Source organism: Corvus moneduloides, chromosome Z (genome assembly GCF_009650955.1).
Source record: "Corvus moneduloides isolate bCorMon1 chromosome Z, bCorMon1.pri, whole genome shotgun sequence".
In the NCBI taxonomy this organism is placed as follows: domain Eukaryota; kingdom Metazoa; phylum Chordata; class Aves; order Passeriformes; family Corvidae; genus Corvus; species Corvus moneduloides.
Window position 1 is genome coordinate 59,274,120 of NC_045511.1, and position 18,324 is coordinate 59,292,443.

Genomic DNA, 18,324 nt, shown 5'->3' on the forward strand with positions numbered 1-18,324 from the left:
TTCCAGCAGATACAACTGATTTTGAAGAATTTTATTTTAAAATTTAAATGCAGTTATTTTTGTGTTATACATCTTCCTATATTGTATGATGTGTTGGGTTTCCTCTGTCCATTTAATTCTTAGCAAATCAAAACAATGTCTAAATGCCACTATTATTTCAGTGGTGGGCTATATAGACACTTCATTAAATGCAGAGTTTAAATCAAAGTCTTTTGTATCTGCTGTGCTTTGAATCATATTCTCATACCTTAGCAGGGTTATCTATTACCATTTGGTGTAAACAATTAAGTAATAAATAGATAGTTTCATGTGAGAAAAAGACACTGCAAAAACCATGATGTGACATGAAGAATGGATGTGAAACTGCCATATGTGCAGAACAAGCTGCCCTGTTTACCTGTATGCAAATTAAGGAGTTTGCGCCAAATTTTTGCTGGCCATGTAAAATTCTTCTGAGAAAAGCATGGAATTTTTTAGTTTAGTGTTTTATCCACGTATATGTAGTGATTATTATTAGTTAAAAGCCATGTTCATGTGGAGAATATCTTTAAAACAGCAACTAATCATTAAAAAGATTTAATGGGTGCAATTAACAAACTGCTGTAACTTGGCATTATGTTTGTTTTTATCAAGTTACTTGTTTTTATAACCTTCTGCATCCTCCATTTCACCTGCATTCCTTATTTATATATGTGTATCTACTGGAATTGTAATTCTTTGATTCCCTCTGCTTCACACGTGTCCTCCTCTGTTGCTGAGCAGGCAAATTAGTATCTTTGACACATCTCCCTTAAAAAGTAGAGAAACAGAGGGGTGATCTCCCTATAAAAAGGAGTTGCAGATGCCCTGAACTCCCAGTATTGGCTTGTTTAAATTAAAAAAACCCAAACCCAATAAAACCACAAGCAAACAAAATGAATGAAAACACCCCACAACCAAAGCAAAACAAGAAATCAAAGTTGTATACTACTATTCACTTTAAGATAACAAGAGCTTTCCTCTAATTTTTGTAATATCCTCCATGTTTATGTTCTTCTCCTTCAAACCTGCAAGTGGACACCTCTGTCAACATCATGTTACATACAGAAGGACAGCATACACAGATGTAATTGTCTTCTCTGTGTGTTTGCTTTTCCTGGATTTCACTTTTCTTTTGTTTCTTTAACTTGTTAAAATGTAGCAGTTGCGGGACTAAAATCTTGATAATCTCTGTTTGATGTTTTATCTGCCAGCAATAGGTCACAGTTTTCACCTTACCTTTGCTAGTGTCATGTCTCAGCAGTCTTCATAAGGGTTCTGTGGTATAGAATGCTGATACATAGTTTGGCAAAGACGTGACTAAGATCAGTTGCAGTGTGACAGCTTGCTAGGAGCTTAAGCTCATAACAGAAAGACTCATAATCAAAAGTTTTCTTTGAGGATAAGCATCCTGTCACATCACTTACTAAGGAAAAGGATGAATAACCAATTTAGAGTAAATAGTGCTTGAAAATAAGATTTTTAATTAAAGTGAAAACTCTGTTCAGAGTTTTGCCATGCTTCAGTTCAACCTGAAAAATATTTCTAACAAAAAACCCAAAAAACCAGCAAAAAACCAAAACAACCAAAACCAGAACAAAGTAAGAGATGTAAAATATAGATGAGGACACTTCCGGAATCTGTGTGAATTAGGCATGCACATCAAAGTGACAAACATAAATGCACAATGGTTTAGATAATACAGAGAAGGATTCAGCAAGGACATTTGGAACACAGGGGACCAAAAAATATTCAGTCTCATTGTTGCATGATGACATAATCAGTCCAAAGCATTTTGGTTATAAATCAGAAGGTGCCTATTAAAAGTTACAGAAAAATGTTTTACAAAGTAAGGATGACAGGGTTCAGAGAGAATATGGTGGTGTCAATATTTTTGCTTTTGAATATGGAAATTTGGGTGGATTATCTGTTCAGAGGAGGTTTCCTTTATTACCCCCCACCCCCCCTTTTTTTCTTTTTTCATTTTAGACATCTGTTAACATTTCATAGAGTCTAACAGATGTTTCAGAGTGAGTCCCTTATATAATTCTTAGGTAGAAGGAGTTGATAAAGAATTACATTACCACGGCTGATTCACCACCCCTTTGAATATGAACACCAAGATGGCTTTGCATAATTTTCAAGTATGATATTATATTACTGTTAGGACACAATTCACAACTTCATTGTTATCCATGGATAAAGTATTTAATGTGGTTGTTACAGTCTCTGCTTACACATTATTGTAAGGAGAAGAATTCTTTCATACTTGGTCAAATACATACTTTTTTGGAGGCAGTGTGGAATACTCAGTTCCAAAATGTCTTTAAAACGACTAAAGTATATAAGCTTAGTTGTTTCAGCACAAGCAAGGGCTGATTGTCATGCGATGTAGAGGACCATTTTCATTATTTTGGCAAGAACAGGGACAGTTTTGTCCTGACGAGCTATTAGATGAATAGCAGAATGTGTCACATGAAAAACCACTGATCTTTAACCCAGCTATCTACTTAACCAAGCCTAGAAATGAATAGTGAATGTGGGAAGAGCAAAGGCCAGTTTACTGTCATTACAAATTAGAGAAACTGTTAACATCTGCAGCCAAATGAACTCTGGGAGTTACAGGTACTAGCCAGTAAACTGGCTGAGGCTACAGAGACTTAGGAGAATGATATATACAGATACGAGTTCAGTAATTGCGTGTGGTGTGTGTATGTATATCCAATCATTGAAGATTGGAACGTTTGTATAAAAAGACATAAAGTTTTCTGAGTCTTTTCCCTGTGACTTTGATGAATCCTGTGAATGAACACCAAATATAAGAGACTCTCCTTTAGAATAATTGATTGCTATTTATCTTTAAAAAGAATTCTGAATAGTAAATGAAGAGAAATAATAAATCTGTGCTCACTGTTTTATCTTTTTTTCCCCAGGAGTCGTCTCAGGGACACTGCTGCATGTACAGTTAATATAAACATTTATACCGAACTCCTAGATGTTTGAAAAACAGATACTGTAAAGATCAGTAACATTTTAAAATGATCAGTTATGGGAATTAATGCTTACAGAAAAACACCATTCTTTCTTGCCCTGCGAGTAAAATCACATTGTCTCCCTACAGTCTTGTTAGCTCATACTAACTGAAATGCAAATTCTTCCCAACTAATTGGACCTCGTTGAACGTACATGTACAGTACATAGTTATATGCATGTAGATTTTTTTTGCTAAATTCCTCTGTAATTATTTTCTTGATTAATATCTAAAGCAGAGACGTGGAACAAAAATCTCTTTAAAGAGTTTACATATTATTGAACATTAAGGAGATAGTAACTGTTGCATGTTTTAACAGCTTAATTAATAATACAGAATAATTGGAACAAAAAGAAGAAAGTATTTTTTCAATGTTTAGTCATTTTGAACTATTTGCATTAACCCTTTAACTGAACTAATTAACACTTAAACTGTGAGAGTAATGGAATTTAGAAAGAAGTAGGATAAGTTTACATTATATAGCATGTTCTGCTGGCTAGATTTTCTTCTTGGCATCACCTGGATTTTCTGTAATCACTTTTCTTATCCTTTCTTGCCATATGGTGTATTTCCGTATCGGTAGTTTTAAGAAGAGAGATGAACTCAACAAATTATACTTTTAAAAGATTCAGAAAGTCATGCATATAATGTAATTGTCTTTGACAGTAAGTAATAAGTATTATTTAAAATGAAAAGAAAGAAAAATCTCTAAACACCACATACAGTTCACAAAACACATAACATTCTCAAAAAACAGAAGCAGACAACTGCAACTGCACTCTGTTTTAAGTTCCATTAGAACCTGGATTCTGTAGGCACCTCTTCTATTCAGCATCTGGATATTCCCAGGAGGTGAAAATGTAAAATAATTTCACAGATCCTTTTATCTGTCAGCAAAAATACCATTGGATAGCAGTAAAATACTTGCAGAACATACTCCTGATTAAAAATCTATTGAAAATGAGATTTTTTAAAAATGCTTTTAAAAGGATTTGTTTAAAATACCTTTAGAGCCCTTACCTTGACTATAGTGTTTCAGATTCTCAAATGTGCTAGCCAAAGAGGAGACAAAATACTCAGTTTGTGCCAAATTTGTATACTAAAGTTTGGGGTTTACTTTTTAAAAATTTTCTTCTTTCTACCCTCCCCCCTTCCTCCTCAGCTTCCCTCCCCACCCCTCAACCCCCATCCCCATTGCTGTACAGTTAGATGAGGCTTAAACTGCTACTTGAGGAGGTTGGCTTCTGTTGTAGTTTTCCTGCTTGGTTACTTTTATCTCCTTATTGACTGCTACTTTTCATATCCTTGTTTGAAATTCAGTATTTCTTGTTGGGTTTTCTATGCTGGCATTATTGTGCCAAGCAAGACGCAGTAGAGACACTATAAATTTAAGGATGACCTGAGCTGGACTGAGACTGACAGACTAAATTTTGTTTCTTCTCTGTCATGTTAGCATGGTAGGGGGGAAATACATCTTTTTCAAAACATTCTGAAGCTGGGATGTAGAAGTCACACATTTGACAATTAAATGATAGTTCTCCTTTGATACAGTGATCTGAATGAGCTTAGATTTCTTGTAAGGCTGTAGCATTCTGGCCAAGATTTCTGCTTGGGAAGACCAGATTTGGATGTATTAGCTAGTCAGCCTAATAACCCTGTACAGACTGTATTGATTTTCTAGGAGAGAGTTTATGAACTAAATAAACTTGGAGTTGGTGTCTTAATAAACTGCTTCTCTCAGTCTGTCACATTTCGTTACTTAGCTCTGCAGTTTAGGGGAAAAAAAGGCTAATTCTGTTACAGATTGTTCACAGCAGGGTCTCCAAATTAGCCCTTTGTTTTGTAATGCCACCTTGCTTGGGCTGGCTTTGAGCACATTTCTCAGTTTTACCCTAATGAGTTGCAACACTGATAATGTGGCTGATGATCTTTCATTGATTTCACTATCACTTGCTTGTCTGGTAATTGATCCGTTGCTGAGCCTCTAGTTAATTATATCGGCTTTGACATGGCCCGGTCCACTGGGAATTTCAAGTCTTGCAGAATAACAGTTTTAATAAAAGAGTCTATTACTGCAGGTGCTTGCTGCTGCATGCCAGTTGATTTTGTGTGTGTTTGTGTGCACGCGCGTGCGTGCGTGTGTGCATGGATGTGTGTGTGCGGGTGTTTTTTTTTATTCGCTGGGAGAGGAGAGGACTGCAGGACAGGAAAAAGAAGGCGGGGGGTGGGTAAGAGATGGAGATAAAGACTGTGAGCGAGAGCACACAAGAGATGCAGAACGGAGAGGAGGAAGCTTGCTATTGACAGTGTCCTTAAGCCTCCCACAAATAACAGCCATTAGTGGGAAGGTCAGGAGCTGAGCATGCAGCTTGACTGAGGCACTGAGTGCCACTTCAGAAATGAAGAGGCTGGCAAATTTTAGAGGGAGTTTGAGGGGCTAATAGCTAGCTGTAAAGGTATAGCCACTGTTGGTACAATTGACTCCTAAGTGTCATTTTCCCCTCCCCAGCAGAGAATATTTTTATTGACCACAAGTGGACTTAATATATTTTAAGGCAACAGTTCTTGGGGTTCTTCCTTGTTTCTTCTTGGATATTGAATTTGCTGCTTCTGAGACTTTTTTTTTTACTTAATGGTGCTGAACTGAAGGAAAGTTTAACAGAAAAGCTTTCAAGAGATGTAGGGTCTAGAGGGGAAGGCACATTTGTGTCAACATAGTGTACATCTTCTCATCTTTTCTCATTGCACACTAATGACACAGAGCTGCCACTGAAGCTCTCTTCTGTTTCTTTTGTTGTTTCAGAGAGTGAGGTTTATTGTTATTCCTGAGTTAAGAAAAAAGCAGTGAGTGGTACATTTGTCCTCCTAAATTTGTAGATTTTATTAGAAGATGAATGTTCCTTATGTTGGAAAGGATATCTTCTTTTTTTTTTTTTTTTTTTAAACTCTGGTCATTTTTTATGAGATTGCACGAATTTTGTTTTATTTATGAAGTTTGTTTGCAGAGTTATGATTTCTTTTCTATATGTAAAGGATGAAGTGGGTAAGAGAATTTTTCAAATAAGATTAATTAAAAAAAGCTTTTGTAATTAAGAACAGAATTGCAATAGTAATATTTAACTTGATATATAGTACTGTACCTTGAGTATAGGAGATCTTAAAGGAAAAGCATTGTTTCTTTTGCATTACTTTTTAGCTGTGTGGGACCGGTTTCTTTTCTGCTCTGGTTAATTTCTTTGTTCTTTACGATTTGAAAGGTGTATTGTATCTGCTTCAACTAGCTTCTTAAAAAAAAACCCAACAAAAACTACTTTTGATCTTTTGGGGGAGGGAAAGGAAGGGCTAGCTTTGTCATTTTTTCCATCCTTTCTTGCTCTCGATGCTGCTTAAGACACTTAGCAGTGGGCAAGAAGAGAGAGGGTTGTGAGAAATGAAATGTGCATGTGACTTTCTAGTTTTATTTCAAAAGAAGTTGGACTGTGTCTTTTTTCCTCTCTTTGGTAAGAGTTTCTTTTGGGATAGAAACTGACTTTCACAATTCTTTTCTGACTAATATTTAGGAAATAACCAGGCCAACTTTTTTATGTTTTACTTCTAAGTTAATATTGACTGTGTTTAATTGCTTGCTTCCTTGTTTTTAATTTTTTTTTTTTTTTTTTTAGATTTGCTAATCCTGTGTAGTAGGCAAGTGTCAGATATAACATGCTGTACTTGACAGCACCGTTGAGAAAAAACAGAGAAAGACAGGGACAGGGCCACAGCCTTTTTTTTCCTCCCAATTCACTCTGATCATTGTGCTACTTAGAGAGAATGTGCGTGTGTGTGTGTATCTGTGTATCTGTAGACTGAAGGGTTAGTGCAGGATGTCATTTGGTGCCTGACAGTGGAGCAGTGCAGTTGACTCTTTGCTCTGCTATCCAATGACATCCAGTGGCTGAGAGTTTGAAGCTGATGGTTGGGTCTCCTTAGTGCTGCATGCACACCTGACAGGCAGCTGTTAAACTGAGCAAAGGCGAGCTTGGGGAGTCACAATCTATGCATAAATGATAGGGGTCTCTCTGCTGAAGGTGCGAAAGCAGCTCTGACCCTCTCCCCTGAATCCCCCCTTCCCAAATGAAATGCACAGTGCAGCTAGCTTCTTAACTACACTACACTACTGCTACTGGCTGCCAAGAGGCTCAAAAAATCCACCTTCACTTTTCAGTCAGAAGAGGCAGAAGTGGATGTGAGAGACAGACACACACAGAGACACAGAGAGCGAAAGAGGGCAAGAGACTTGACTTTAAGAGACTCCTGCACTGACAACTCCATGCAGTTCGGAACAAGAACGGCAGCGACCGACTCTGGTTTCATGGGGACATGGCAGAACACTGACACTAACCTCTTATTCAGAATGTCCCAACAGGTACGTTACTTTCGTTTATTTTAAAACATGGAATTTTTGTGCTTCCCCCCCCTCCTTTTTCTCTTTCTTTCCACGTTTCATTTTTGTTTCATTCATCACTACATAGTTAGCCTCTGAACTGTCATAACTATGTCATTGGAATGTGCATGGTTACTTCATTTCTTCCCTAAGGGCTCCTTTTTAAAAGAAGAAAAAAATATTAAAGCTTTAAGTAAAAGCAGAGTATTTGTTTTAAAGTTTCCAAATGGAGCTTTGCTCCTAGTAAGATTGTTTTTCTTTCTTTCTTTGCTTTTGTTTTGTTCCAGCCTTTTTCCCCTTTGCTATCCCCCGTCCCATAAATAAAAGTGTCTGCTATCCCAGCAAAACTCCTTTTTCTTCCTGAGTACATAAGCCCCCAAAATCAAACTGATACTAAATTTAGGGGGCCCCTCTGAACGGCATAATTGACTTCATGTGGTAGAACACAGTTTTATTCAGAGGGAAGGAGCGACGAGCCGTCCTGCTGGAGCTGCTGCCAGCACGGAGCTGAGGGTCGTTAGAGGAGACAGTTTCAGTCCTCGGGTCTCTCCTCTCCCGCTCCCTCTCCCCGCTTGCTCCCTCTCTCGCTCCCCCTCTCTCTGCGGAGCTGAGCCTTGGCGTCCTCCCCAGAGCTGCTCCTTCACCGGGGGCCGCGTTTAAGGCAGCTTGGTATGCCGGTTCTGACGGGAAAGCGAAAATGTTACTGCAAGGCCAGTTATAACTGATAATTAATCACAGGAACCACTGTCTCTGTACCATGCACTTGGTGATACGCGCCTTGTGTGTTACAGTAAATTTTGCACAATTGCTTGGCTCTTCTGGGTGAAGGGAAAGGGACAAGGGAAAAAAAAAATAAGGAAAAAAAAGAAAGGGAGAGGGAAAAAAAAAAGAAAAAAGAGAGGGAGAAACTTTCAGCTTGGATGGGGCTCAAGCAGGGGAGGGAAGTTCAACCTCGAGGTTTTTAACAGGGTGACTCCCTACCAGGAGATGTTTTACCCTTCTGAAAACTAGTTTCGAATTATGGTCTGACACTGATGGATAATAATTGAAATATTGTGTTAGCCAGAAGAGGAGTTAGTAAATTTGTGTAGTAATATTTGACTTTTATTTAATGTTGGACATAAGATGAATTAATTCATTTACCTGAGAGGTGTTGTACTGTAAGAAAAGAGGGGGAAAGTAAATTGGTTTTTGTAGTTTAAAGGAACAAAGCATGCCTGAATACTGACCATAAAACAATAGTTTAATTAAAAAAACTTTAAAGCCAGGAAAAACCCCAAAGCAGATAGTTATTAACCAATAGCGGCTGTCTATGGGTGATCATTTAAGCAGTATAGCTCAGGACAGGATGAAGGCGTTTGAATAAGGAATATTTTGATGTATCCTGTAGAGGGACCCTGATTACTGCTGATACAGTATGCTGGTATAGAATGTAATCAACGTAAGGCAAATAAGCAACTCTGTTCAATTTCCCATTCTTAAAAGTAAAAAAGTTCATTTCCTGGTAGAGATGCACATTTCAAAAACAATGCTTGGCACTAGGAAGGGTGAATTGCTACCGCACTGCTTACAAACATTATCAGCTCTATGCCTCTCTTTGAGACATAACATATTTGGTTACACTGATATTAGGCAATGACATGGAAAGCAGTTATTCTAATTACTTGCTATATTCTTTTAGCAAGAAGTCAGATTAAATTTTAAGGGTGGAGGAAAGGTTCTTTACATTTCAGCCACAAAAGAGTTAACATAACTAGATCCAGATAACAATCAATTGATAAATGACGATTGAACCACATAGATAGTACTAGATTGTCTGTTTAGTATTAGATATTTTTCAACAGATTTAGATTGTGTGGTCTCTAAAATACTAGAAAATGTTCAACACTGACAAAGAAAGGAAACAAAACTAAATAGAAGGGCATCACAATGTGTAAGGGGGGTCAAATAATTTGAGACAACTACCTTATTAAACCAAATCGAACATTTATGCACTCAATCTAGGCTATTTGTTTATTATTTTTCTTTTTAAATAATATTTTTAATGTACTAATTCTTGAATATTAACTGGATTTTGTAAATTATTGAACATGAATGCCCATGCTGTACTCTGTATCCAAAGCAAGAAGTAATGTACTAAATGTACTAAATGTGTGGTGGATGCTGCATCAGTGTGAATTGGCAGACATACACAGTAGCACTGAAAAGGTGGTAATGTCGAACAGATTTATTTCTTAAAAGTCTGTTGCTGACACGTTTGCGTACTTGTTAATCTCCTTGTCATATTTTGTTTGTTTGTTTATCATGTGCTAAGCATATCCAGTGCAAATATGCTTTCATCATGCTTTTAAGAGGAGGGTAAGTTATTTTGCTAAATGCATTTCTCTCCTCTTTAAGGATAACATTTTGTCTTATATTTCTGATTTGTTGGGGCTGTTATAACTTGCTAGCTTGTACATATAGTGTGCAAGTGCAATTGCAGATTTGTGTCTAAGTGCCAGTGTTTCTTGGTAAATCACTAAAATTTTGAATACTGTTTTCTGTTATCTATTTTCATTCATTTGATAGTTAATTATTTTCAGTCCATCTTCTGGAAATGTAAGTATTTTAAGAACTTTTCCTATGCTTTAAGAAAAATTGTTTTCATGAGTACAAATAATATAAAGTTATGAAATGTACATAAGTTGCAAGCAAAGTTTGGAATGGTTTGAAAGAACTGTTTAGTGAAACTTTTCCAGCTATACACAGTAATGCTAGAGACATTTCTCTTTTAAATTTCTAAGTGTAATGCTGCTTTTCCACATATTTTCTAGAAGCAAACAAACTCTGAGCCCCATCACTTTCCCTTGGAACTATAACTTAATCTCAAGTAGGTTTTTAGTGGAAAAACTAAAGCATAGCAAGATTTATTTAGAACAAAACAAAACCTTTCAATCCCTCCCTCCTCTTACCTCTCAACTCACACTGCACTGCTATTTGAATAATATAGGAGTGAATAACTTTCCTCAGAATAAAAAGAAAATCAACTTCATTGTGATATTTGTCTTAGAAAAATTAGGATTGATTGTACAGGTTTGGGTTATTAATAGCAAGTATGGTGGTACTTATTTTTGGACTATTTTCTTTCGAAAATGGGAGCACAAAAAATGGTATCTCCACATTCCAGAGCAAATTCAGATTTTTGTGCAGTGAGAGGGGAAAAGGAATACTATTCTAAATTACCTGTGAGAAGTTTATGACATGGTCACTTGACTGCATTGTTTTGCCTATGTACCTTTTGTCCATGTAAAATTGTGTGATTTGCTTGAAAGAGGTCATCCCTTCTGTATACAGAAGAATGTCTGATAACCTCAAAGGGCGTAAATCTTAACTTTTAAAAAGGAGTGTTTCTTTGGGTCACTTTGATCAGTGACAGGTCGAGAATGAGCAGAAACCCTTGGCTTCTTTTCCATGCTCATCTGGTTAGGTCCAGGGCACGCACTGCCCATTCTAGTTCTGGCAAGGAGTTGTTAACAACAGAAAGGAAGGTCTGGATTTGATTGATTAAAAAAAAGCAGGCTTTTGTGATTGTCTGCTTTCATAAATATTTTGTGCATTTGTCAGAATAAGAAATGTCATTTTTCTTCATCCAGTTACCTTAAGGGCTGTAATGTTCTAAAATACTTTAAAGTCATTTCAGAAATGAGACCGTAAGAGAAATGGCTGTAACCCACAGTGACACAAAATGCCAGAGCCATCCACCTTTTTGTTGAGAAAGAAGTATGTTTAATCCATTTCAGATAAAAAGGTAATAGCTTTTCCAGAATCTGTTTTCAACATGAGAGTGAAAAAGCAGTATACAGAATTATAAATGGATCTGTGCATCATTACATAGTAATTTAGGATTCACTCAATGATGTAACAAAATTAACAACATAATTTCATTGTGTAACTGTATCTTATTAAAGAACAACTGTCTGACATTCTCTTACAGTTGCTTTATTTAACTTCATGCAAATATTATTAGTAGTGACATTTCTCTATTGTACATTAGATTCTCTCATTAGCATGATGTGTTAGTTATCACCAGAGAAATCACTTCTAGATAGGTGAGCGAGAAGCCAAGAAAACGAAAAATTAAATCAATGATGTATATTAATATAGACGCATCTGTTCACAAGAGATATGGTACAGTAAATTCAACTTTTTTTCCTTGCATAAATGCATGCTTATTCCAAGGAAAACTAAATAATACTTATAATATGTGGAGTATGTGTTTATATTGCTAGAAATATTAAATTGCATATAACGTGTGCTGCCTTTTTTGAGCTGTGCTTGTATCTTGCATCTGATAGTTCCTAGAATTGATGTAGACACAGGCACATAAACTGTTTATTGAACCTGTGTTTAAAAATAGGAGAGTAGTGAAATGTCTAATGGATTGAAGGTGAAAGCTTTTTAAATGTTTCTGGGTTGTTGGTCATAGAGGTTGTATGCAATTTTAACATTTATTAAGTAATTAACTGTTTTACTGTAGCATGTAACTATGTACATGCGAAAGGAGTTCAAACTTAATTTGACAACAGGCTGTAACATCATACATTGATTTACTATGAACATTTTGAGAAGAAGATTGGCATTGGTAAAATGCATTTCGTAGCTTAAGGTAATCACCTTTCTAAGTAAGCATCAGCAAACATAATAATCTTATAATTATATATATTTTTATCACACCATTTTAAAGATGATGTGAGCCCAGGTGGGGTTTTTTTATGCTGTTCATGATTAAGTTTGTGTGCTAGAATGAATTTAGAAGCTTTGTTGGGTACATTGTCTTATTTCAGACACTTGCTTTAATTTTGTTGGGTATTTGTCTTATTTCAGACACTTGCTTTAATTTTGTTGGGTATTTTGATAAAGCGTGGTTTAAATGTGTACTTTTCCTTTTATCAAATCAAAAATATTTGCCTCAAGAATTTTTTGCTGCTTCCGATGTGCCTCAGAATAGGGGCATTGGGAAATATTGTACATGACAAAAATGCAGGATGTTTCGTGCGGCATATACAACTAGACATACAAATACATGCAATGATAGATGCATGGCTATGCACATGATACATGATTAAAAGTAAAAAATGCATCTCTATAGCTTCTGTCACTGTGTTCGGTATTTAAAGGAGAACTAAAATATAGCAAATTGTTTCCCATTCCTTTCTATACATATTAATCTTGCACATATATACATACGGTGTTTGAACATATTTGTGCCATTCTATATCTTTGTTGATGATGTGCTAACACTGTCAGAGCTTTGAGATATGTATGGACAAAACTGTAAAACCTGCATGAATCATTGAAACACATTAAATCACATACTTAAATATATATTGTGCAATAAGTACTCGTGTTTAACATTTAAAAATACACTGGTTTATATTTTTTGATTTTGTATTTTAGTAGTTACTTATTCAAGTATAGTTTTATAGGGATTTGATTAATGTAGTGACGGAACAGATTTGGTATAAAACAGCAGCAGATTCTCCTGCTCTTATGTCAGGGTTAAGAGCCAAGGCAAATCTTCCCTAACTAATTAGATGCTGAGTAAGGCATCTTAGTGAAGTTGGGGCAAAAGTGAATGGGTCACAGCTGAGGCAAGATTGCAAGGACTGTAGTGATAGTGAAAGCATTCACATTTGCCAGGTCATTGTGACACTGTGCTGATTGCAAAGGAACACCCTGTTCACTGATACAGAACTGCCGTCATAAAGTAGAATCAGAAACAAAAGCTTTAAAGAGCATTTACTTTTTACTAGAAATGCTCAAAACATACGCTGTGTATAGCTTTCTTTGCTCAGTTATTTTTTCAAACAATAGTGCTTCTGCTATTGTAAAAAGATTTGCCTTATAGACTAATGTTTCTTCACAGTTTAGAAGAATTTCCAAACTTGGGGCTCCTAGTATACCCAGGAGGTGATGAATCATACTGGCTCAAGAAAGAGAAGGTTGAAACAGAGAAGAGGGAGAAAAGGAGAATTCCACTCTTACTGTCTCAATCACTTAGTTCGGAAAGAGAATCAGTAATGCAGCTTTTTGCTGTAATTCTGAGAGTGTAAAGACAAAATTTCAGCATCTAGATAAACTTGAATCAAGGGGCTTATTTTTTGCCCAGCTGACCTGTAGAAAGGAGTAAACTTAAAAAGCATTTTGATATAATGAATGTCTATGTGTTTATGTACAGTTTTTCAATGAGGCAAAATGCATTCTTTAGTTTAACATCAGTCTGTCTAACAAATGTCCAAAATAAAGAGACTGTGCATCAGCCAGTGGACAGGCATCTGTTGCTTTACTGTTCACCCCACTCATTATCTTAACACCCTAATGCCTCCTTTCCTTAACTGAAATACTTGACAACTGTTTTCCAAATTATTTTTGTTCACTGACAGAGAAAACAGTGGCACTTGTATGGCTCTGTCACACAATATTTTGTCATAGAAAGGTCCTCGGATTTGGAGGGCAGGGGGGTGAGCATCTCAGAATTGCATTGATCAGTGTGAACTTGCCAACAGTGTACCACTGATGCTATTCCGACTCTCTTGGGAAGCCATTGCATCCCCATCCTCTACTGATGATGCGTATCTGTGCACTTGTGCAAAGGAAAGGAGAGTGTCATCTGCCACTTAGAGAACATGGGAGTTCAGAAAAGAGAATGTCATGATTACCATCCTGCCATTCCCTCACATGCACCACACAGAACTCAGCAATCTTCTCTTACAAAGTGAATAAGAAGTGATACTTTAAGAAGCTTTATGGAAAGTGAGAAAATTTATTCTGGGCTTGTCATTGAAGTTAAATTTACTGTGATATTTGAGGTGGTGTTTACCCAAAAATGGACCACAGCACAAATACACCAGTAGAGATCGGTGCTGCTGTCTGCCTACCTGTGGGTTTTGGAAGATGTCCCTTATAAAGGAGACTGAGTGACAGGGTAAATGCCTGCCTATTTTTTGTGATATCTACTGCAATTAATATTGAAAACAGAGCTTTAATTGTTCTTTTTCTCAGTATTTTTTAACAACTCAGGGAACAACAGGACACATCTAATTAACACAATTTGTTTATTTGTGGTGTTGCTTTTTAAACTTTATTTCACCAGAATTCCAGGAAAAGAGATAGTTTACCTCAATCTCTGAATATGCATTTTCTCCGTGATTTCTTTAAATGTGTATTTCTTAAAGGTTGGTAACTTTAAAATGCAATGCTTCTAGCTTTGAGCAGTTTAGTTCTTTTCATCTGAGCAATTCAACATTTGGTGAACTAGTAAGAGGAAAACAGAATATAAAAGATCACATCCTCACAGTGATCCAAGCATGTGTTTTCCATTCATGTCACTGGAGGCTCTGTCATGCATCAAGGACAACATATAGTTTAGGTAGAGAATCACAGACAGCAAGGTACTAGCCTTCAGAGTGAGCTGTAAGCAGGAGCTCAATTCTGTAAGTCTTCTGTACATGTGTAACTTTTATGAAGTTGAATGTGCAGGTATTCTGCAAGACAAGATTCTGTGGTGGTAGAGAAAGTTGTTCTTATGTATTTTAATATTTTCTATTACTTAGACACCGAGGAGAGGAACATCATTTAAAAAAAATAAAATTAACTGTTGCACTTTCTTAAGGAAATCTAAACCTGATTTCCTGGTTTATTAAAATCCAGAAATTAAACAAGGTTCTCTGTTAAAGTCTGGTCAGGTGTGAGCTTTTAGACATTATGGACCTCTGTATGGCTTTATGTCTTGGTCACTGAAGGATCAGTTTTTTGTGGGTTACCTGGAAGTTCCCAGTGCAAAATTATGGTTGCTTTCATTTTGCCTCTGAACTTTTGAATTTTTTCAACCAGAAATCTCAGAATGAAATTTGGGCAGGATAATTCAACATGAAACGAATTGGAGGAGAAATGTTTACAGGACTCCTTGCTAACTGGTATTGCCAACTTTTGTTGTAGCATTTTGAAAGGAATTATTCTTGTTTACATAAAAATTTGGCTTCCCAAAATGTTCTATCTTCTCTGTTTTCTCATTAGAAATATATGTTTATAAAAGCAAACCAGAAGATGTTTTTGTCAGATCTGTTTATGCGGATTTATTTTCTTTTAGCATATTCATTGCCTTTTGCCTGCACAGAATACAAAACCTTGTGTACTGTACTGCAGTTTTATTGCTGCTTTCAGAGGGATGTCTTGTGAGATGTTACGGCTCCTGTGGAAGTACAACAGCAAAATGTCATTTTATGATAGATCATTATTGATATCCTTTATTTATTTATGTCTTTCCTCATTTTTTTGTCCCTACAGTTTGTCTTTCTCTGTATATATATCTGAATATGTATTAAAAGAAAAAACTCTTCTTGGTAGTAATTGAATAATTAAAACAATCTTGATTATAAGGGTCTATAGGAAGATGTAAGGGGCAGAGAGGAGAAGCATCACTTCCAAGGATGACTTAATATAAGTGCTGACATGGAGAGTTCAGTGTTGTTTTATTTTAGTGTGTCTGTATGCAAAAAACCTGATAAAAATGTGTGATGTCCTGGATTATCATGTGGAAGGTGGTGAAAAGCATCTCAGTTTGATTTCTACTTTGTACAATTTCTTAACCAAGGCATGGCTAATACTTAAAAAGAAACCCTCATTATATTTGTATTCTCATATATCAAATCCGTGTATTTGACAAAGGAAATATCAAGAAAAATGGAAACATTAAACTCATGGAATACTTGAATACTATTTTTTTCCACAAAGACTTAGTAGACAAAAAAAAATCAGACTGGACTTCAGCGAGTTGTTCAAAAGCAAATTACATTGTTCATATTAAACCCAAAACCTGTATCACTGTGTTCAGACTTAGTTCTTAATTAAAAATGTGCCTTTTCTTTCTTACAGGAATTCTCTAAAAAAATTTATGGCAACCTGTAAAGTGGAATTCATAGGAAAACAATCTCCTCTGAAGTGGTAGCAGCAGTTTTGCTGAGTAGTGGACATGTTTTCACACTTCGTATCACAACTTTTAGTAGCTGTTTGTTCCTTGAACAGTTTACTTTTTAAAATACATAAATTTGATAAGAACATCTGAAATAGATGTCTTGGGGAGGAGGGAGGTAAAAACTAATGAAGAGTATGCAAGGAAAGAAATAATTGCTTCCAGCTGGCTTTATATAATAAAACTACTATTAAAATGAGGAGCTCCATTAGCAAGGCTTTAATTATATATTTTCTTACATTTCTAAATAAACAGTGTAGTCTTTAAAAAATAGCACTTAAATGAGTAAAGTGTGACAGCTCTCACACTAGCCAGGGAAAAATATTAAGAAGTACCAACTCATCTACCCTGCCTTAATGCCCCACAGCAGTTGACATTGCTGGAATGCCTCCTGCAGCTGGTGGCATATGACTGTCATTTGCAGGCAGGATATACGGAGAGTTTACACAATGGAGGCATTCATGAAAGTGTTCCTCATCTGGGACTCCTGAAGCTCTCATTTTATTGACCCTGTCAGAATTTAACTGGTAGGCTGTCAAATTATGTGTTGCTTTATCTAATATTAGTTTTTCTTTTAAATTAGAATGCACAGAAGAAAGCATTATGGAAAGCAGGTATGAAAAGCAAAACCAACTTCTGGCTTAGTTGCTAAAACAGGAAAAACATAATAACTGTGTAAAAACTTTATAATTTGTTCTGAAAATTGTAGGGATTCTGTATCTTGTTCATGATTAAATAATGTTGCTTATTTATAGAATTTTTCAGGGTTTGGAGTAGAGTGGGATTTTTTTTTTTACCATTCAAAGCCTTAAACAGAAATCTGTTTTCTGAATTACTGTGTTTCTCAAGTGTAACTCAAACATTGGTGTACAAACAGTTTTGTGAAACAGCTCACTAATCACTCATGTTCTTAAAGATAGCAGGAAAAGTGCTCTTTTTACAAACTTCTCCTGAAAGAGATTTATTCATATGCTTTGCTGCATCTTCATGCAGAATGACATAAAGAAATGCCCAGCAAGAACTGCCCATTAACAGTTTTGATTATGTTCTGCAAACAATGTAATAATCTCAAAGTTGATTGATGATTTTAAATATGTTATTTATATTACAGATTGGCTGCTTATTAATTCAGTGATGTTGAGGCATGACCTCTCCAAAGCCATAATTTGCATAAAAAAAATAGATTGTATGCACAGCTTCATTGATATCTGGGAGAGAACTAGTTACAGCAGCAGACAGCACACCAAAACATTGGCTTCATGCAGATGGAGCATACTGCAAAGGAAGTACCTTACGCAGTGAGTTACTCATTTTAATAGATCCTCCTATCCACTAGTCCATTGTAAATGCAATGTTGCAGTTCAGTTCAGGGTGGAGAGGGGAAGAGAGAGAAAGGGAATGAGAGTGAATGATTAGATTAAAGGAAAATTAATTTTAACATGGTGTCTCTCAATCACTTCCTTTCTGCAAGGAAAAAATCCCTCAACTCACACTATATGTTTTTGCTCATGTATAGAAATAAGGGATGACATCTGTCTGTCTGACATGGGATCTCATTATCACAGATTTTACTTACTATATTTTTTTATAATTGTTCTATTCTTAAAAAAAAATTGGATTTCTACTGTAATAGTGATAGCTAAATAGTAAACAATGTTTTAAATTATAAAATGTGTATGAGTGGCTGTGTTTGTTTCCAGTGTATGATATCCATTTTATTCCTACTTTGATTTCCACTTCCTAGAAAACAAAATAATTTTATCACAAAAGACAAAATAATCTAAATAGAATGTTATTATACTATTTTGAAAGACCACCTAAAATATTACCCTGGAATCTACT

The 18,324-nt window shown here is 35.8% G+C and overlaps 1 protein-coding gene across 11 annotated transcripts in view; it reads left to right on the forward strand.

Annotated features, from left to right (window-relative positions):
• The window catches only part of BNC2 (basonuclin 2), a 350,521-nt gene that overhangs the window by 87,925 nt on the left and 244,272 nt on the right, over positions 1-18,324 (forward strand). For 6 of the 11 annotated variants that reach the window (XM_032097388.1, XM_032097398.1, XM_032097396.1 and 3 more), the window contains one exon: positions 7,254-7,454. The exons of 1 other annotated variant lie outside the window; for it this stretch is intronic. In XM_032097388.1, the coding sequence (XP_031953279.1) occupies positions 7,254-7,454 (201 nt within the window). Of the gene's footprint in view, positions 1-5,337; positions 5,506-5,998; positions 6,093-6,459; positions 6,550-6,919; positions 7,117-7,253; positions 7,455-18,324 lie in introns of those variants that run through there. 4 more of the 11 variants (XM_032097391.1, XM_032097389.1, XM_032097392.1 and 1 more) reach the window with 4 other exon arrangements.